A 19,627-nucleotide genomic window follows, 5' to 3' on the forward strand; every position below is an offset into this window, starting at 1 on the left:
TTAAAGGACAGAGAAAGTACACTATCTATCTGCATGTGACATGTGACTATTTTCTAAGAAGCAAACATGAATATGGGCATCATTGGGTAGATTTAGCATACCTTAGTCAACTCTGGAAGAAGAAGGCAGAGAGATGAAGGAGGCAGCAGTGGTTATTACACGAGCTCTTTAAACAAGAACAATTTGAGTATAAGTCAAGTCAAACAAGTTGAGAACATTTATTGCTACCCGTTGAAAGTAATGAAGTCTACACTGTCTTTGGTGAGGGGGGCCATCTGAGCCCTTTGGTGATGGCCGTTTTTACCTAGGGGCTCTATACCCCAGCTTATCCAGATACCTCAAACAGCCTGCTCCCTAGTGTCTAGTTTTGCTGTACAGTTTGAAGTCTCTTCATTTTTGTCTTCTGCCTTCGAGCAGTTCTGAGTTTCTTGGTTTTTAAGAAGTTGTCTTCTAGTTGGTACAGAAAGTCTTCTATTCGTCCCACCTAGAAGAAATAACCAAAGAGGGTTTTTTGGTTGTTGGTTTCTTGGGTGTTGATGTTTGAATGCGAGTTGTCTCCAGAGGCCCCCATATTTGAACCCTGGCCCCAGTCAGTGGTGCTGTTTTGCAAGCTTGTCGAATGTTTAAGATGTGGAGCCTCTGTCAAGGAAGCGGGTTACTCAGGGAGAGCTTTGAGGTTTGGCTTTCCTCTGCTTCCTCACAATAGATCCAAAGTGACCAGTTGCCCCCTGCTCCATGCCTTCCCTGGCATGACAGACTTCATCTTTTCTTAAAGCATACACCAAAATAGAACCCTCCACCTACAAATTGCTTCTATTTTTAGATATTTGGTTACAGCAATGATAAAACCAGCACAGAGCCTTGGGAACATGAGAATGAAGAATTTATAGTTCAGTCACACCCACAGGCCATGTTTAGCATGGTGAAGTTGGATGTAAGGGAAACAGAGGCTTCTCTTTTTGGCTCCCTTGCCTTCCGCTGCAGGTGTGTAGGAGCTGGCTTTTCTAATGCAGTGGAGCTAGAGAGGCACATGGCTTCCATGGTGTTTCTGGCAGTCAATGAATCCAGGGATTCCAAAAGAATGCATGGTAAAAATGTAGCCATGGCAGTTTTCTCTAGCTCCTTCTTGAAAACCAAGAGAGAAAATGCATCTGGCCTCTCAGAGGGAAGTTGGCCAGCCTAGCATTTCTGTAATAGGTCCCTGGCCACACCGGGAAAACTGGCTATTCCACACTGGCTTGGCAAGTGCCATGGCTCCTTGAAATCAAAGGAGAAATTTGAAGGTAAGTACATTTTCTTAAAAAAAAAAACAAAAAACAAAAAAACAAAAAGCAAACAAACAAAAAAACCCAACCAATCAACCAACCAACCAACCAACCAACCAACCAACCAACGCCACACACCCAAGGAATAGTGTGAAACAATGCCAGTCGGAATAAAAATTCTCCAGAGAAGAAAAACGATTAGTCTTTTTCAAAGAAAATCTGCCGTTATCCAGTGGAAGCTGGCTGGATATATTTTATAATGCCTGTCTGAAGAACTCTCGGATAGAAATTTCCCTATATGCTGAATTGGGCTCGCATGAGAATCAGTGGATACAATTCATACTTAGCTTTGCCTCCCAGAACCTGCACATTCTATTAATCTAACTCACTCCCTGCAGAGCCTGCTGTCATTAACTTAGCTCAGAGATGGCGCACTTACCATTCAAGGTACTGTCTACTTAAGATAAAAGCACTCAGAACTTCAATTTTCCAATTTTGAGTCCTGCTCTTAAACCATCTGATTTATCATTCAGGGGCTATATCCAAAAGATAATTCGGATTGTCAAAGCAAGAGTAATAAATGGCCGAGAGTCTGCATGTTATGCTAAGGACACATCACTCCAGGTGATATAAACTTCGACTTCGTTCCTTAAGAAAACAGATAACTTATTTATGCAAAGCAATTCTTTCCGAGAACCTTTCTGCTGTTACAATAGGTAAATGTCTTCAAAGGCACATTATTGTTTGTGATGTCTTGCCCTTGAGGAATCATCAAAATAACCTGAGGTCAAGCCACTATTTTATGTATTCCCTGTATTCTACACGATCCAATTTCCAGGCAATTAGTGAATAAAAACAACAAAATAGCCACCAGCAACCAACTAGGAGTCATTAAACAGTCAACTCGGACACAATGACTGACACTACCCAGGCTTTTGCTAGCTGAGGTGATGACACCTCCCTGTCGTTTGCACTGACAATGTATCCCTATAGTTACGATGTTCCCAAATGGCTCAAATACAATTTGAACTGAGACTCATACTTCCATGAAAACAAAGCCTTCTCCAACAAGAAAAAAAAAATCATTCAAAAATGAATGCTGCTTTCATTTTGTTTTGGGCAATTGTGTTTTAGTAACAGCAGTGTTGGCAAAGTGGGTTTCTTTTCATTAAAAAAAAAAAGACAATGGTATTTTGAGTATTGCGCTGGCCTTGCATACGTCAGCAGTCCCAGTACTTGGGAATTTGAGTCAGGGGGATTTTGAGTTGCAAGTTAGCTTGGGTAAAAAGCTATGAAGGAGAGCGTGTGTGTGTGTGTGTGTGTGTGTGTGTGTGTGTGTGTGTGTGTGTGAGAGAGAGAGAGAGAGAGAGAGAGAGAGAGAGAGAGAGAGAGAGAGAGAGGAGCAAAACCAAACAAAAGAAAAGAAAGGAAATGCAAGCCCAATCAGCATGGTGGGGTGTAGGAGAGCAGAGTCAAGTGGTCTAGCACTCATGGGTCCCACCTGGCCTGGCTTATGAGGCTGCTTCTGTCAATCTCACATTGACTCCGCAGTGATGGCTTTAAAATAAATCTGGCCAGGTCTGTCTGGGTTAGAATACTTTAAATGGATTCCATGCAGCCCACACAGACCCCAGCCGATCTTTTCCACTGCCTTTCCAGCTGTCTCACACCTCTCCACCTGCCCTAGGTCGGTGCCACATCTCTTCCCTCTGTGGGTCCCGACTGTCTTCACATTTATGGTTAAATGCCGAGGCCTCTGCGGAGTCTCCCTGCACCAGCCAGCCCAGGTTGGGCATCAGCTGTAGATTGCCAAGCGTTTCACTCATCTCTGCATATTCCAAAGTGTTTTAAAAGACATTTTAGGTTTATTTTATGTGTACCAATGTTTTGCTTGCAAGTATGTATGTGCAACATATGTGTCCCTGGTGCTCTCAGAGGCCAGAAGAAGGTATCAGAGTCCCCCAACAGCTGGTATTACAGATGTTATGAGCCACAATGTGGGTGATGGGATTCAAACCCTGGTCCTCTCCGAGAGAAGGAAGTACTCTTAAGTCATATCTCTGGCCCCAATGTTACAAATTTTTACTTTATAACTTATGAAGATTTGGATATCTGTTTTGTGAAACTAAATTCTATATTGCCCCTTTTCCCAGAACCTAGGATATGACAACCCTCTAGTAGCTTTCGCTTTCTAGGAAGGGCATTGAACAGATGTAGAAAATGGTGATTTTTTTCCCCCTGCACTCCAACTGATACAGGTATTCAGTATGACAGGAGGCCTCCTTCTCCCTTGTTAGATAAACAGACGCCATGTCCGCGGCCCATCACTCCATCAGCATTATCTAGTTTCCAGGCTGGAAAGGCAACCCAGTAAGAGCAAGGAGCACTCGGCAGGCATCAAACTGCCCCAGTGATGACTCAGCAGAACTTGGCTTATTAAGTCCTTGCTCTGCATCACGTCACTAGGGGACGCCATGTGTCACTCCTGAGCTTCAAGTCTTACTGACATTCTCTCTTATGGGAAGGGTGACCCAGATAATTCCAAGGTTACACCCAGTCGTACCATTTCTTGACCTGAACTCACATGAGAACTGGGTAGTCTGGTCCTAAGGACACACACACACACACACACACACACACACACACTTTCAGAGGTGAGGTCATTGTCCTAGATCACACCATTTTATCAATGGCACGGTATGCAGGAAAGAGAAGTCAACTTTTGCCTCTGTTCTTTCTGAAGGATAGGAGAGCTGCAATATGTTTTAGTAAAGCTGGGTTCTTATTTTTCTCCTTTAAGTCAAAGAAAGAAAAATGCTGGTTCAAGGGAAAATAGATTCACACAACTAAGAACAGATTGCAAATGATAGAAATTTCTATAAAGCCCTTAGGGAAACGAAACACAAAGAAATACACGGGGTGATAAACAGAGAGAATAAGTCGGTGTGGGGGCCTGGGCTTTTAAATCTCTTTTTGATACATCATCTATTTGTTTAACAGTGTTAGGCTGCGTGGTCACTATGAGACCAATTTTTCCATCTGCAAATGGGCAGGTAGCATTTCTTTATGTCCGTGTGTGCCAATGCTGACTCAACATTGCAGGGACATGGATGAGGGGTTGATGGTGTTTGCAGAGAATTTTCGCTGCCTCATGACCAAGGGGAGCTGAAGTTCTCAGGTAGAGGGCAGGCTCTCCTCTCCTCTATGGGTGTTGGATAGCAGTCATATTGAAGAGTTAAGAAATTATATTCAGGTAGTTGATTTTTGCTTGTGTGTGTGAATATGTGTACATGTATGTATATGTGTATATGATGTATATGTATACATACATTACATATATACATATATATAGACATATATGTATATATACATATGATGCATGCATGCATGTATATACTTGCATATATATATATATTTTTTTTTTCATGTGGGCCAGGAAGGCCTCAAACTTATCATATAGCCACCACACCCAGACAACTTATTTCTATAGTGCAGGGGATCTAACCTAGGACTTCCTGCAAGCATTCTACCAGTCTACACATATTTCTCTCTCTCTTAGGACCTTGCGATTCTCATACAAATATCGCTATTATGAGTTTCAATATAAATTAATATAGATTGTCACCCTTGAAATTCATGTTAAAATCTTAACTCCTGGTACTTCAAACACTTAGTCGTAGCTTTTATTTATTTAATTACAATTTAACAGATGTGCTCAATGGGTCTTGATCCTATACATCCTAAGCTGCCTCCACCTACTCTCCCAGAGTCTCCTTATCACTTTTATGTTCTCTCTCTCTCTCTCTCTCTCTCTCTCTCTCTCTCTCTCCTCATTGTGATGGTTTGAATAAAAATGGCCTCTATAAGCTCATTTATTTGAATGTTTAGTCATCAGGGTGGCGCTATTTGAGAAGTAATAGGAGCATGGCCTTGTTGGATAAAGTGTTACTGGCAGTGGGCTTTGAGGTTTCTGAAGCCAGGTCCAGGCTCCCTCTCTTCTTGCTGCCAGCAGGTGCTCTGCGGCGCACCCCACCATGATGACAAGGGACTAAACCTCTGAAACTGTCTCCTATAAGCATCGCCTTGGTCGACTTGTCTCTTCACAGCAATAGAAACCCAGACTAAGGCAGCCTTCGAGTCAGATTCCTGCAGCCTGCTGGAGCGTTGCTGATGTTGTTGGCTTGGCCTCCTGCAGACCTTTTGCAGGGAACCACTGATGCTGTCGAGTTCACGAGTGCCATAGCCACGCTGTGTCCGGAAGATAGAGAGAGTTTCACAGCGCTGCTCCTGTTCTCCTGCTCGTCCATTCTCTCTGACCCCTCTTCTGTCAAGAGCCCTGAGCTTGAGAGAGTCAGTGCAGCTGTTCCATTTGCAGCTAAGCACACAACAATGACTTAGTCTGGAGATCAGACCACGGCCATTCTTGTTAGCATTCCTTCTAGACTCTCCCCAACAGTTCCCTGGCAACAGGCCAGGTAGGCCGGTTTCCTATAAAAGGAGCTCTTTGGCCACTCTTTTCTCTCTCTCTTTCTCTCTTACTCTGTCTGCCCTTCTCTCTCTGACTCTCTTCTCTCTCTGACCTTTCCCCCTCTCTTCCCTTTCCCCTCCGCACTTTCTTTCCTTGTGTTTCTGGCTGACCTCTTCCCTCCCATCTCCTCCTTGCCCCTCCCCCTTCTCTCTCACTCACACCCTCTCTGTCTCTCTGCCTCTGACCTTTTCTGTTGCCACTCCCTTCTCACCTCCCCTTCCCATGCCCTAGCTAAACTCTATTTTACACTATACTGGTTGTACGGCTGGTACCTCAGGGGAAAGGGATGTCTCAGAGTGGGCCCACCAAGTTATCCCTCCCACATCACCATACCTCGTTCTATAAAACATATCCTGGCTCTCTTTTTATAAAACAACATTGGTGCCATGAGACTTGGATTTAAAAACTTGCAGGTTCACATCTCCCACTGCCATATGAAATTCCAGCCATATCGGATTACTCACTAGACTTACCCATCCAAACACCAGCAAATTGGTAAGCTTTCCCCCTAACCTCCTGTCCCAAGGGAGGGCAGTTGAGCTCCCAGCCACTCTGTGGTGTCCTTGGGGATGGAGGCACTCACAGTCATGACTGGCCTTCCCAATGACCCTTTGTTCTAGGACATTTTCCCTTGGGTGAGATTTTCCTCTCCTTTCTGGGGCAGTTCAGTTCTTGCTGCTGTGAAGTCCTAGACCTAGGTGAACCATTCTCCCTCTGTCACTCAGGGCACCTGCCAGGCTTGGCTGCCACCATTTCCTAGTTATTAATTTATCTTCAGGACACTGGTAGGGGTGATTAATAACTTCTACTCTCACCCAGAAAGGTACTTCTTCCATGCTACTCCCAGGAGCCCTACTGGGATGCCTCTTGGTCTAAAAGGGCTTCCAAATTCACAGGCTAAATTTGGCCCTGATATCCACAAAGCATTAACATGACATGGTCATTTAATGGAGCTTATAAAAAAAACAAAAATAAAAAAACTCAAACCCCAAAACTTTTACAACTCTTGCCAGTGATCTGAAAAAAATGGAAAGAGTTCTCTGCAGGCTTCCAACTCACTTCCTTCTCTTGCTGCTTTGTTTTTTGCTCTCTGCTCCTGGTTCCTGCCCCCTTGACTCTGCCACCATGGCTAGCCTCTGCTCTCCACTTTCTGCCCACCCCCATCCCTGCAGCCCTGCTGTCAGAGCTGTCCATGCTGTGCTGCCTCCTGCCTGCCTGCCTCTACCACCGCTGTCAGCTCTCTTTCCATTCTAGTCAACACCAGCTCTCAGCCAGGTGTGACAGGAGAAGGGTCCCTATGTGCAGCCAGACCTGCCACTCTTGTCTCTTCATGTTTACCTCTTTGTTTGTTTTATTTTTAACGGATATTTTCTTTATTTACATTTCAAATCTTTTCTCCCTTCCAGGTCTCCCCCTTCAGAAGTCACCTCCCCTTCCTCCCTCTTTGAGTGTGCTCCTCCACCCACCTACCTACTCCCTTCTTCCTGCCTTGATATTTCCCTACATTAGGGCATTGAACACCCTCAGGCCCAAGGGCCTTTCCTCCCATTGATGTCCAACAAGGCTATCTTTTACCACGTGTGTGACCAGTGTCATGGGTCCCCCCATGTGTATTCTTTGGTTGGTGGTCTAGTTCCTGGAAGCTCGGGGGGTGGGGGGTTGCCATTTTATACTATTTACAGTGTCCTTTGCCTTACAGAAGCTTTGCAATTTTATGAGGTCCCATTTGTCAATTCTTGATCTTAGAGCATAAGTCATTGGTGTTCTGGTCAGGAAAATTTCCCCTGTGACCATGTGATCGAGGTGCTTCCACACTTTCTCTTCTATTAATTTCAGTGTATCTGGTTTTATGTGGGGGTCCTTGATGCAGTTGGACTTGAGCTTTGTACAGGGAGATAAGAACGGATCAATTTACGTTCTTCTGCAAGTTGAGCTACAGTTGAATCAGCACCGTTTGTTAAAAATGCTGTCCTGTTTCCACTGGATGGTTTTAGCTCCTTTGTCAAAGATCAAGTGACCATTGATGTGTAGGTTAATTTCTGGGTCTTCAGTTCTATTCCATTGATATACCTGCCTGCTGCTGGACCAATATCATACAGTTTTTATCACTATTACTCTGTAGTATAGCTTGAGTCAGGGATACTGATTCCCCTAGAAGTTCTTTTATTGTTGAGAATAGTTTTTGCTATCCTTGCCGTTTTGCTGTTCTAGATGAATTTGGAAATTTCTCTTTCTAACTCTATGAAGAATTAAATTGGAATTTTGATGGGGATTTCATTGAATCTGTAGATTGCTTTTGGCAAGTTGGCCATTTTTTACTATATTAATCCTGCTAATTTATGAGCATGGGAGATCTTTCCATCTTCTGAAGTCTTCTTTGATTTCTTTCTTTAGAGACTTGAAATTCTTGCCACACAAGATCTTTCACTTGTTTGGTTAGAGTCGAACATATCATCTACAAATAGTGATACTTTGACTTTTTCCTTTCCAATTTTTATCCCTTTGACATCCTTTTGTTGTCTAATTATCTGACTAGGACTTTGAGTACTATATTGAATAGGTAGGGATGGAGTGGGCAGCCTTGTCTAGTCCCTGATTTTAGTGGGATTGGTTCACGTTTTCTCCATTTAGTTTGATGTTAGCTACTGGTTTGCTGTATATTGCTTTTCCTGTGTTTAGGTATGGACATTGAATTCCTGATCTTTCCAAGACTTTTAACATGAAGGGATGTTAAATTTTGTTAAATGATTTTTATCAGCATATAATGATGCTGACCATGTGTTTTTTTCTTTGAGTTTGTTTATGTAGTGGATTACATTGATGGATTTCCGTATATTGAACCATCCCTGCATCCCTGGGATGAAGCCTACTTGATCATGGTGAATGATCATTTTGATGTGTTCTTGGATTCAGTTTGTGAGAATTTTATTGAGCATTTTTGCATTGATATTCATAAGGGAAACTGGTCCAAAGTTCTCTTTCTTTGTTGAGTCTTTGTGAGGTTTTGGTATCAGGGTAACTATGGCTTCATAGAATGAATTGGGTAGCATTCCTTCTGTTTTTATTTTGTGGAATAGTTTGAATAGTATTGGTATTAGGTCTTCTTTGAAGATCTGATAGAATTTTTCACTAAACCTATAAGGTCCTGGGCTTTTTTTTTTTTTTTTTTTTTTTTTTTTTTTTTTTTGATTGTGAGACTTTTAATGACTGCTTTTATTTCTTTAGGAGTTATGGGAGTGTTTAGATGGTTTATCTTATTCTGATTTAACTTTGGTATTTGGTATCTGTCTAGTAAATTGCCTATTTCATCCAGGTTTTCAATTTTTTGGAGTACAGGCTTTTGTATTATGATCTGATGATTTTTTGAATTTCCTCCGTTTCTGTTGTTATGTCTCCCTTTTCATTTCTGATTTTGTTAATTTGGATACTGTCTCTGTGCCCTCTGGTTTGTCTGGCTAACGGTTTATCTATCTTGTTGATTTTCTCAAAGAGCCAATTCCTGTTTTGTTGATTCTTTGCATAGTTCTTTTTGTTTTTACTTGGTTGATTTCAGCCCCGAGTTTGATTATTTCCTGACATCTACTCCTCTTGGGTGTATTTGCTTCTTTCTGTTCTAGAGCTTGCAGGTGTGTTGTTAAGCTGTTAGTGTATGCTTTCTCCAGTTTCTTTGTGGAGGCACTCAGAGCTATGAGTTTTCCTCTTAGCATTGCTTTCATTGGGTCCCATAAGTATGGGTATGTTGTGCCTTCATTTTCATTACATTCTAGAAAGTCTTTAATTTTTTCCTTATTTCTTCCTTGACCAAGTTATCATTGAGTAGAGTGTTGTTCAGTTTCTATGTGTATGTGGGCTTTCCATTGTTTTTGTTGTTATTGAAAACCAACCTTAGTTAGTGGTGATATGATAGGATGCATTGGATTATTTCAATCTTTTTGTATCTTTTGAGGCCTGTTTTGTGACCAATTATGTTGAGAAGGTACCATGAGGTGCCGAGAAGAAGGTATATTCTTTTTGTTTTAGGGTAAAATGTTCTGTAAATATCTGTTAAATCAATTTGGTTCATAACTTCTGTTAGTTTCATTGGGTCTATGTTCATTTTGTGTTTCTCTGATCTGTCCATTGATGAGAGTCGGGTGTTAAAGTCCCCCACAATTATTATGTGAGGTGCAATGCGTGCTTTGAACTTTAGTAAAGTTTCTTTTATGAATGCAGTACACTTGCATTTGGAGCCTAGATGTTCATAATTGAGAGTTCTTCTTGGTAGATTTTTCCTTTGATGAGTATAAAGTGCCCTTCCTTATCTTTTTTGGTAATTTTACGTTGAAAGTTGATTTTATTTGATATTAGAAGTTTGTTTCTTGGGACCATTTACTTGGAAAATTGTTTTCTAGTCCTTTATTCTATGGCAGTGTTTTTCTTTGATACTGAGCTGTGTTTCTTGTATGCAGCAAAATGCTGGGTCTTATTTATATATTCAGTCTGTTAGTCTATGTCTTTGTATTGTTTATTTAGTCCATTGATGTTAAGAGATAGAGGAATAGTGATTGTTGCTTTCTGTTATTTTTGATGTTATTTTTATGTTTGTGGCTAACTTCTTTTGGGTTTGTTGAAAGAAGATTACTTTCTTTCTTTTTCTAGGGTTTAGTTTCCTTCTTTGTGTTGGTGTTTTCTATCTATTATCCTGTGTAGGATATGTGGAAAGATATTGTGTAAATTTGTGTTTGTTATGGAATATCTTGGTTTCTTCATCAATGTTAATTGAGAGTTTTTCTGGGTATAGTAGTTTGTGCTTGCATTTTTGCTCTCTTAGGGTCTGTATAACATCTGCTCAGGATCTTCTAGCTTACCTAGAGTCTGGTGAGAAACCTGGTGTGATTCTGATAGTTCTACCTTTATATGTTACTTGACCTTTTTCTGTTACTGCCTTTAATATTCTTTCTTTGTTTTGTGCATTTGGTATTTTGACTATTATGTGACAGGAGGAGCTTCTTTTCTCGTCCAATCTATTTGGAGTTCTATAGGCTTCTTGTATGTTTATGTACATCTCTTTCTTTAGGTTAGGGAAGTTTTCTTCTATAATTTTGCTTAAGATATTTACTGGGCCTTTAAGTTGGGAATCTTAATTCTCTTCTATACCTATTATCCTTTGCTTTGATCTTGTCATTGTGTCCTGGATTTCCTGACTGTTTTGGGTTTCAAAAATAGTCTTCTGGATGACTTCTTGTAAACCTTCTCCCAACCTTAGCTTGTAAAACAAAGACTAGAGCCAGTGATTGGGCAGTGGAAGGGAAGGTGGAGTTGAAAAGTTTGGGGGAGAAGGAGAGAGAGGATGGGGAGAGACAGAAGAAAGATGGAGGGAGAGGAAGATGATCCAGATTCCATGTGGCTTTAGATAGCCACAGGTAGCTATGAATATCTTATAAGGGAAAGATAATTACAGGACAATTTGTCTTATCTAGTGGGAAATTTATATCTATTATCAATTGGCTCTGAGTAAATTGTGTGGACATCTTGTGAATTGAGAATGTATTAATATATAAATCTGACTGATTAATTATAAGCTTCTAGAGCTCTGATTTTACCAGGTTACTGGGATTTGGGACTGCTGACCACAGGGGGTTGATGGCTGGGAATGTGAGCAGATTCCACAGCAAGAGAACCTCAATTGGTGACTGCATGGGGCTAGCCTAGAGGTGGCCAGACTGCTGGACCAGAGAGTAGCTGGGCACAGTGCAGGATGCTGCCACTTTAAAAAAATATTTCCTGCATTACTGTTATTAAGTTATAATATGCCTTCTTTGTTTGGCAGATGCAATCCAGTACAAGTAATTAAACAAATATAGATTGCCAACTCAGATATGCTTAATAGGTACTGGCTCTCAGTCTTGTCAAGATCTGCTAATTATGTTAAATGTTTAAGCTTATTATGACAGAGACTCCCAAAGCCTGACAGTGACCGCCCCACCCCTCCCCAAAATATCCAGGAAGATATGAGCACAGTGACAAGACTGCCTGGATTTTGGTATGATAACCACTGAGAAACACTACTCCATTGCCTTGCCCTCTGGCAGGACTTGGCCTAGACCATGGACAGACATTATACCCAGAGAGTATAATGTCTCATATTGCCTACGACAAGGTGAGTCATTTCTCCCACATTCCTACTCCACAGAAAGAAAGCTTCTCAACATCTGGGCCTAATGGCCGGACTGACTCTGTCCAAGTTGGGATGGAGACCACAGGATCTGGGAAAACTGTTTAGATAGTGAACTATAGATCAACCTCTGTCATTTTAATTAATATATGACATCTAGAGTATAATTTATTCTTCCCAGATTTCTGACTACATTGACAGCTACTCTAACTGCAGCTTGACAGCTAGAAAATGGACCTTTAGCTCCTCACTCCAAGGTCATCCACCACTGTATTACCTCATTAGTCACTTGTTAACTAGTTAAGACTGCCATATCTCTTATTGAAGACAGACAGGTTTGCCTTGTTCACAAGCTTCATGATAAAAGATATACTAGTTCAGTTGCAACCTTTCATAGATGTAACCTTTTACTACTTCCTAATCTATACCCAGTTTCCAGTAACTAAATGCTTCATATTTCCTCCTCTTCTTATGCCAGTATCCTAACACTAGCCAAATAGAGTTCTTATAAATTAGCCTAACCCTAATAAAGCATTCCACCATCCTGTCCACTTTTATAATCACAAGTTCAAATTTTAATTTTCAATGGTTATCTTCTAACCATAGACTTAAAAGTGTTTTTCATGTTAAATCTACACTATCAGTTATCATAGTTGCAAAATTAAGTTTCCTTCTGTTATCTTTCTATGATAGACTTAAGGTGTTTCTCATGCTAAACTATATATCAACTATCATCGAAATTTCATGTTTCTTTTGTCTTTTAAATGTAAACTTAAAATTATTTCTTGTCATGTTAAATTTATATGTATTCAGTTTCTTAGATAGAAGAAAAAAGCGCTTCTTGTTCCTTCTGCTCCAAAAAGGGTTTTTGTCTTCTTTAAGCTCATCTTAAAGAATGCTCACACTGTTAGCAAGTTCATCTCTTTTGTTAGCTTATAAGCTCCAAAAAGCGCACTCAGGTCAGATCTACCTCTCCAGGACCAAACAGACTCCACCTGGTTAAGTACACCTGCCAATCAATAGCCTAAGTTTCCACCTGTTACCTATTGCAGAGGGTGGGATTCCCCTTCTCTTCCCTGGGATTGGGACACCCTCACCCCAACCACCAAGACTGACTCTCTTCTCTCCCTAATTGCTTTCTCCTTCTCTCTTCTTTCCTATTCTCTCTTTCCATGGATTCCTGGCTGGCCTCTCTCTCTCTCTCTCTCTCTCTCTCTCTCTCTCTCTCTCTCTCTCTCTCTCTCTGTCTCTACTCCCTTCTCAAGTTTCCACCCCCATGCTCTAAATAAACTCTGTTCTACACTATACCCACTGTACAGCTGTACACTTCCCACCACGCACTAGTCTGGCTCTACAAAACTTATCCTGGCTCTTTTTTTCAAATAAAACACAATGATTCTAATGTAAAATGACCAGTGTTCTGTTATGAGAGAGCTTTGGTGATAGCACACAGGGAGAAAGTCAAAGGACAATGGCAGTGGATTTGGTTGTTGTTTCTACAACCTCATAATGAGAGCCAGGAGTCTGCTAGAAGCTTGGAGAGGGACCAGGCAGACATAGATTCTTTAAGGCACTCAGAAAGAAAAGGCCTTGCCTGTGCTTTCACTTCAGACTTTTAGACTCCAGAGCCATACATTTCTTTCCTTCTTTCTTTTAAGCCACTCAGTTTGTGGCATTTGGCTATGGTAGGTCAAGCAAGTCAATGTAGCCAATTAACTCATGCACTGAGAGGAGGGGAGCTCAAATTTCCCCTTATGCATGACTGTGAGGCTCTCGGTTCACTTTTCTTAATTTGAAGAGTCCCCACTTGGTTGGTTCAGAACCAGACTGCTTTGTCACAGTGGCAGTGTGAACTCTGCCTTAGGGCTGGAGAGATGACTCAGCAGTGTAAGAGGCCTTGCGGGAGTTCATTTGGCAGGCAGCAGGGCAGGCATCTCCCTATGTCCTGTAACTCAAGCTCCAGGGGACCAGATGCCCTCTTCTGGACTCTGATGGTACCCTACACTCACATGCACATAATCATACAGGTGCAGACATGTACAACTAAAAGGATAAAACTAAGTCTTTTCAGGGAAAAAAAAAGTGTACCTCAAATATGAGTGAGTAGATAATTTATCCAAAGAAAGAAGATGCTGGATTTGAATGTGGGACATTCTGTTAGGTTTGATGTAGTGTGTGTCAAAGGACTGAGTCTGTGCAAATGGGCTTGCTTACAGATAGGTATGATCCAGCAACTGGAGGCCGAATGGAATTTTAGAAAAGACTATAAAAGATTTTGCCTTTAGAAGAAAAAGAATAAGCACCCAGAGTCAAACTCTCCAGGAATAAATATCAGGCCCATGTGACTGCAGCACTGGATTTTAAAATGAGTAGGTGTTTTCAGTGATTAACAGTTTGGGCTGAAAATCCTTGCAGCAAAACAGATATTTCACTCCACCACAGTGGCTTTGATTACATGAGTTTCTTTGCTCGGTTCCAGCTTAATTTCTAGACCAAATGCTTTTAAATATTTATCACCCTTAATGGCTTGAATTTTAATTCTTATTAGAATTACAATTATTTTCAAACATGCTTGAAATTAATTTCTGAAATAAGCCCCGTTTCTGAAACAGCATTGATTCTGTAGTGGCTTTACCTTTTGGCTAGTATTCAGTGAGCCCCTGCGGGTCTTTTTTCTTACTTAGTAGATTTTGTTGTATTCTACAATGTGTAAAACTCAGGCATATAGTCCAGAAATTTTAGCAAAGCTTCAAAACCTCCTTGCCAAAATACATACTATTGATTAAAAATTCCCTCTGTGACAATACTAGTTATCTAATATAGAGCTAAAAACCCTATTATTAACTGTTGCTATTGCTTTGTCCAGGGACACAAATGCTGTGGCTGAACATGGGCATCTCCTGAGTAGTCTCCACTGAAAACCCTCTTGGGGGTCACAGTAAAGAAGGTGGTAGTGGGGTTTCCGGCTGCAGAGGTGGCTCGGAGGTTACAAGCGCTTGCTGCTGTTGCAGAGGACCAGAGTGTTGTTTCTCACACTCACACCAGGTGTCTCACAACCTCTTGTAACTCCAGCTCCAAAGGCTCCTGCACTGTCTCTGGTCTCTTTGGGGACCTGCGCATACATGCACACAATGAAGCATGAACGAGAAGGTGGGGCTCTGGGGAAGTGATTGGAATATAGAAGTATGGCCTTCATGAATCACTGCTTTTAAGAACCAAGGCCAAAGGCTTGTCCCTTCTTTTACATGAAGGCTACACACACACACACACACACACACACACACACACACACACACAGATACACACACACATAGACACACATGATTTGATTAGGTTGTGATTGTGGCTTGGTATCAAGTTAAGAAGATTTTTTCACAGATCAACATCCCAACAGATTTCACTATTTGTTTTCCCTAAGAACTTTATAGTTTAGTACTTACAGTTAAGTAGTGATGTTATGCCTTTCTCTCTCTCCTCCATAGGTGGAGAGATGATCCTACTTCATTTGTTGAAAATGTTATCTTTTGTTCATTAAATTAGCACTTATATGAAAAAAACTAAATTTTTTAAATTGCAAAAAAGTGATTTCTTGTTATGCCTTTAAAAAAGATGTTCCATTATCTGTGAATACGTGTGTGTGTGTGTGTATGTGTGTGTGTGTATATGTGTGTGTGTGCACTTGTGTGCAGGTGGTCCTGCAGGGAAGCGGAGTATCAGAACCCCTGGAACTGGAGTTACAGGAGTTTGTGAGCCAAAAACTTGGCTGTGTGCTGGGAACCCAGCCCACACTGGTCCTTTGCAAGAGCAGCCAGTGCTCTTAACTGTTCAGTTATGTCTCCAACTCCCCCTTCATTCTCTAGCAAAACTTGTTTCCTTTGTCATTGTCTAGAGAATTTGTGCATGTATCAACGTAATGTTTTGCCGAGATTTAGTAGAAATTTTGTAGTTTTTACACTGACGTGCTAGTTCTACAAAATGTTGGGTTTCCTTACGACATTCTTCATACTGTCTTAGAGATTGTACCGAGTAAGTCCTGCTCGTGGTTTGTTAGAGTCACCGGAAACATCTACTTGCTCAGCCATTGTGAATGGTGTAGCTGCTGATTCCTGCTCGAGTAAATGCAAATGAGCTTTGTGCATGGTTCTTGTCTCTTACAACAGTGCTGAGCTTATATTATTTTCAAAAGTGTGTGTGCATGACATGTGTGGAATGTGCATGCATATGTGCTCACACGTATGTGGAAGGCCAAGGCTCATGGAAGAGATGGTCTTCAGTTGACTGTCTACCTTACTGAAGTCCAGAACTTCAGGATCTGGCTGTTGTTACCCCCCACCCCCCCATTCTCTTGCTCTGGGCATTTTCCCATTCCCACGGCCCCAAGCTAGAGAGATTCTACAATCTATCGAGCAAACTGCTATGCCCACCGAGAATTCACACGAGTTATGGGGATCCAAAATCCAATACTCATGCTTCGGGGGTTCACAGATAAACAAAGAGCCATTTCCCCTGTAAAAGAGAAATGGGATTTTTATTTCTGTAGCCTGATAAGACTGATCGCAATGATTTTTCAAATATTCATCACCTTTGCATTTGTGAAATAAAACAAATACCATTAAGTTACAGTCTATGGTGTTTGCCTATTTTTCCAGATTTTATCTGCTAATAATTTAAGGGTTTCTTCATCTAGATTCATAAGGGATATTAGTTTTCCAAGTTCTAAAACACCTGTACAGCTTTTTTTTTCTTCCCGGTTTTGGGTTAGAATAAGGCCAGGTTTGTAACAAAAATTGGCAAATAGCTACTTTTCTTCTTGTCTCTGAAAAAAAAAGAAAGCCACTGTAGAATTTGTATGAATTCTTTTAAATATATCTATTTCAGCTGTTCACTGAAATCAGCTAGGCTTAATGCTTTTGGTTTAGGGCATTGTTACTCTAAGGTCATTCAGACTATACAATAGTCGGTTCTAGGTTCTTTACAATTGGTCCATTTCAGCTGCATACGTCTTTACTCTGAGTATTTCCTTAGTCGTCTTCTAATCTTTGCTGCATTTACAGTGATATCTCATTTTATTTACATAGATGATTTTGTCTTATTTCTCGTTGCTAGTTTTGCAAAGTGACTAAAATCTCTAATAAAATGGACATTTATTGAGTGCAAATACTGTGTCCATTCATTCGATGGTTATTCACTGCGTCGGCTATTGGACCTTCACGTCTTAGATAGTTAATGACTTCTCCAAGGTCGTGCAATTAGCATCCAGACCCAAGGGTGGGGTGGTGGTGGTGGTGGGTGGTGGGTGGTTGGGGGTGGGTGGGGGCGGGGGAGGGACTTGGACTTACACCTCTATCCCAGGAACCAGTGATCCTTCAGTATGTGTTTATGAAAAGGGACAATTGGTTATTAAATTGTTTAACACCAATTACTTGTGGATCTGTTATCTCCTCTTCACTTCCCTTCCCTTCTCTCCTCTCCCCTCCCGCTCCCTCCCTTCCCCTCCTTTTCTCCCCTCCCCTCCTCTTCCCTTCCCCTCCCTCCCTCCTTCCCTCCTACCCCTCCCCCCCCCCCCCCCCCCGTTTTCTTTTTGATCATGGAAGAGTTTTTGTTGCTTGACATCAGTCATTTCTGAGGTGTGTAATTTCTTAGAACTAGGTGAAGTACATTGAACAAGTAGAGATTTACAATGTGCTTTAAAAAAACAAACGCAGAGTCTGGGCTAGCAGAAGCTGCTCAGAGCGATGACCCATGTGCCCTGCCAATTCTTTCTCCTCTACAGGTTTAATGAGGGCACTGGCCAGAATTCAGCTCAGGTGGCAGAGGCATTTGAAAACCTACCAGAGGAAGTGATTTAAAAGTTATTGGTCTGTTCAAAGGCCACCTCTTTGTTGCATTGATTTCCTAGTTTTCTGTTTTCAATTTCATTGATTTCTCATCTTAACTTTATTATTTTCTTTGTTTTACTTGCTTTGTGTCAATTTTGTCTTGTTTTCTAGGGTTTTTTGGATGGGCCTTCAATTTATTTGCAAGTTTCCTCTTATGATGTATGAGTTCGGCACTTTAAACTTCTCTCTATGTGCTGTTTTCGCTGCATTCATGATTTTTGATCTTCAGTCAAATGTACTATTTCTAACTATTTTCTTTGGACTTGATTTTTCATGCACAGACTATTGGGGTATTTGGGGATTTCCCCATTATTCCTCTGTGCTTTTCCTCCAGCTCAAATCCACCGCAGAGAGAGAAAGAGAACACATTATTTATGATTTCAGTTCTTAAGAGTTTGTGATTTTTCTTTTTTTTTTTTCAGTACAAGTTCCATGGGCTGCTGTAAAGAATGGATTCAAACCACTTGTGGTGGTTTTAATAAAACGTGGCCCCTATAGGCCTACAGGGAGTGGCACTATTAGGAGGTGTGGGCTTATTGGAGTAGTTGTGGCTTTGTTGGAGGAGGTGTGTCACTAGAAGGAAGGCTTTGAGGTCACTTCCTGCTGCCTGTGAATCCACATGTAGAACTCATTTCTCTTTCCAGTACCATGTCTGCCTGCATGCAACCATGCTTCCCACTGTAATGACAATGGACTAAACTTCTGAAGTGTAAGCCAGCCCCAATTAAATGCTTTCATTTATAAGGTTGCTGTAGTCATGGTGTCTCTCAGCCCTAACTAACTGTTCGTAGGTGGTTAGGTCCATAAATACCAATCCTTTTGAATTGTTCCATTTCCTAGTTGATCTTACGTTTGTTTAATTGTAATCAACTGTTGAGAGAGAGAAGAGGAACTTTCTAGGCACAACTGTGGCAGTGTCTCTCGTCTTCCTATCAGTATTGCTGCAGCATATAATCATGTGGCCTGCCTGCGTGCTTATGACTTTATAGGATGACCCTTTCTGTTTATTTTGTCTAATAATAGCAATGGCTTAATTTACATACTATTATTATTATTATAATTATTATTATTATTATGTTATTGTTTTGATATAAGATCTTGCAATGTTGCTTCAGCTAGCCTAAGACTTGCTGGATGGCCCAGGCCGGTGTCACACTCAGTTCCTCCTGTCTCTGATGGCCCAGGCCGGTGTCACACTCAGGTTCCTCCTGTCTCTGATGGCCCAGGCTGGTGTCGCACTCAGTTCCTCTTGTCTCTGATGGCCCAGGCTGGTGTCGCACTCAGTTCCTCTTGTCTCTGATGGCCCAGGCTGGTGTCGCACTCAGTTCCTCTTGTCTCCGATGTGCTAGGACTACAGATGTGTACTATCATTTTCAGCTCTCCTCATATTCTTTTCTCTTCCCAAGTATGGTATATTTGCATCTGTCTTTGATTAATTACCTGATCTGTACGTAACACGAGTTTGTAGAAATCCATGTCAGTCAGTTTCTATTAGAGCTGTTGCTCAGCATTGGGCCCGTGGTGAGACAGTATATTGCGGTCAGAACACATATTTTTGGCAATTTCTACATTTTAATTGGTGCTTTTAGGCCATTTAAATCAATTTATTTAGTATTTATTGGTATACTAGAGCTGAATATACTGTCAGGGTGCTGTAGAGGAAGACAACTGATAGAATAAATAGTAAAAAGGGTTTTATTGCATTACCTTACACACATCTGAGCGGTACAACAGTATTCGTTTCACACAGGAGAGGCTGAGGACCCAGCAGCTGCTCAGGCCACGATGCCCTGGAGGCCTT

At 41.3% G+C, this 19,627-nt stretch overlaps 1 protein-coding gene across 1 annotated transcript in view; it reads right to left on the reverse strand.

The window, feature by feature from the left end:
• Positions 1-240: 240 nt before the first annotated feature.
• Spata16 (spermatogenesis associated 16) overlaps positions 241-19,627 on the reverse strand; it is a 273,026-nt gene continuing 253,639 nt past the window's right edge. The window contains exon 10 of the mRNA XM_052178788.1: positions 241-484. Coding sequence (XP_052034748.1) covers positions 362-484 — 123 coding nt within the window. The 3' untranslated portion in view covers positions 241-361. The remainder of the gene's footprint in view (positions 485-19,627) is intronic.

The sequence above is a fragment of the Apodemus sylvaticus genome, chromosome 4 (assembly GCF_947179515.1).
Source record: "Apodemus sylvaticus chromosome 4, mApoSyl1.1, whole genome shotgun sequence".
NCBI classification, from domain to species: Eukaryota; Metazoa; Chordata; class Mammalia; order Rodentia; family Muridae; genus Apodemus; species Apodemus sylvaticus.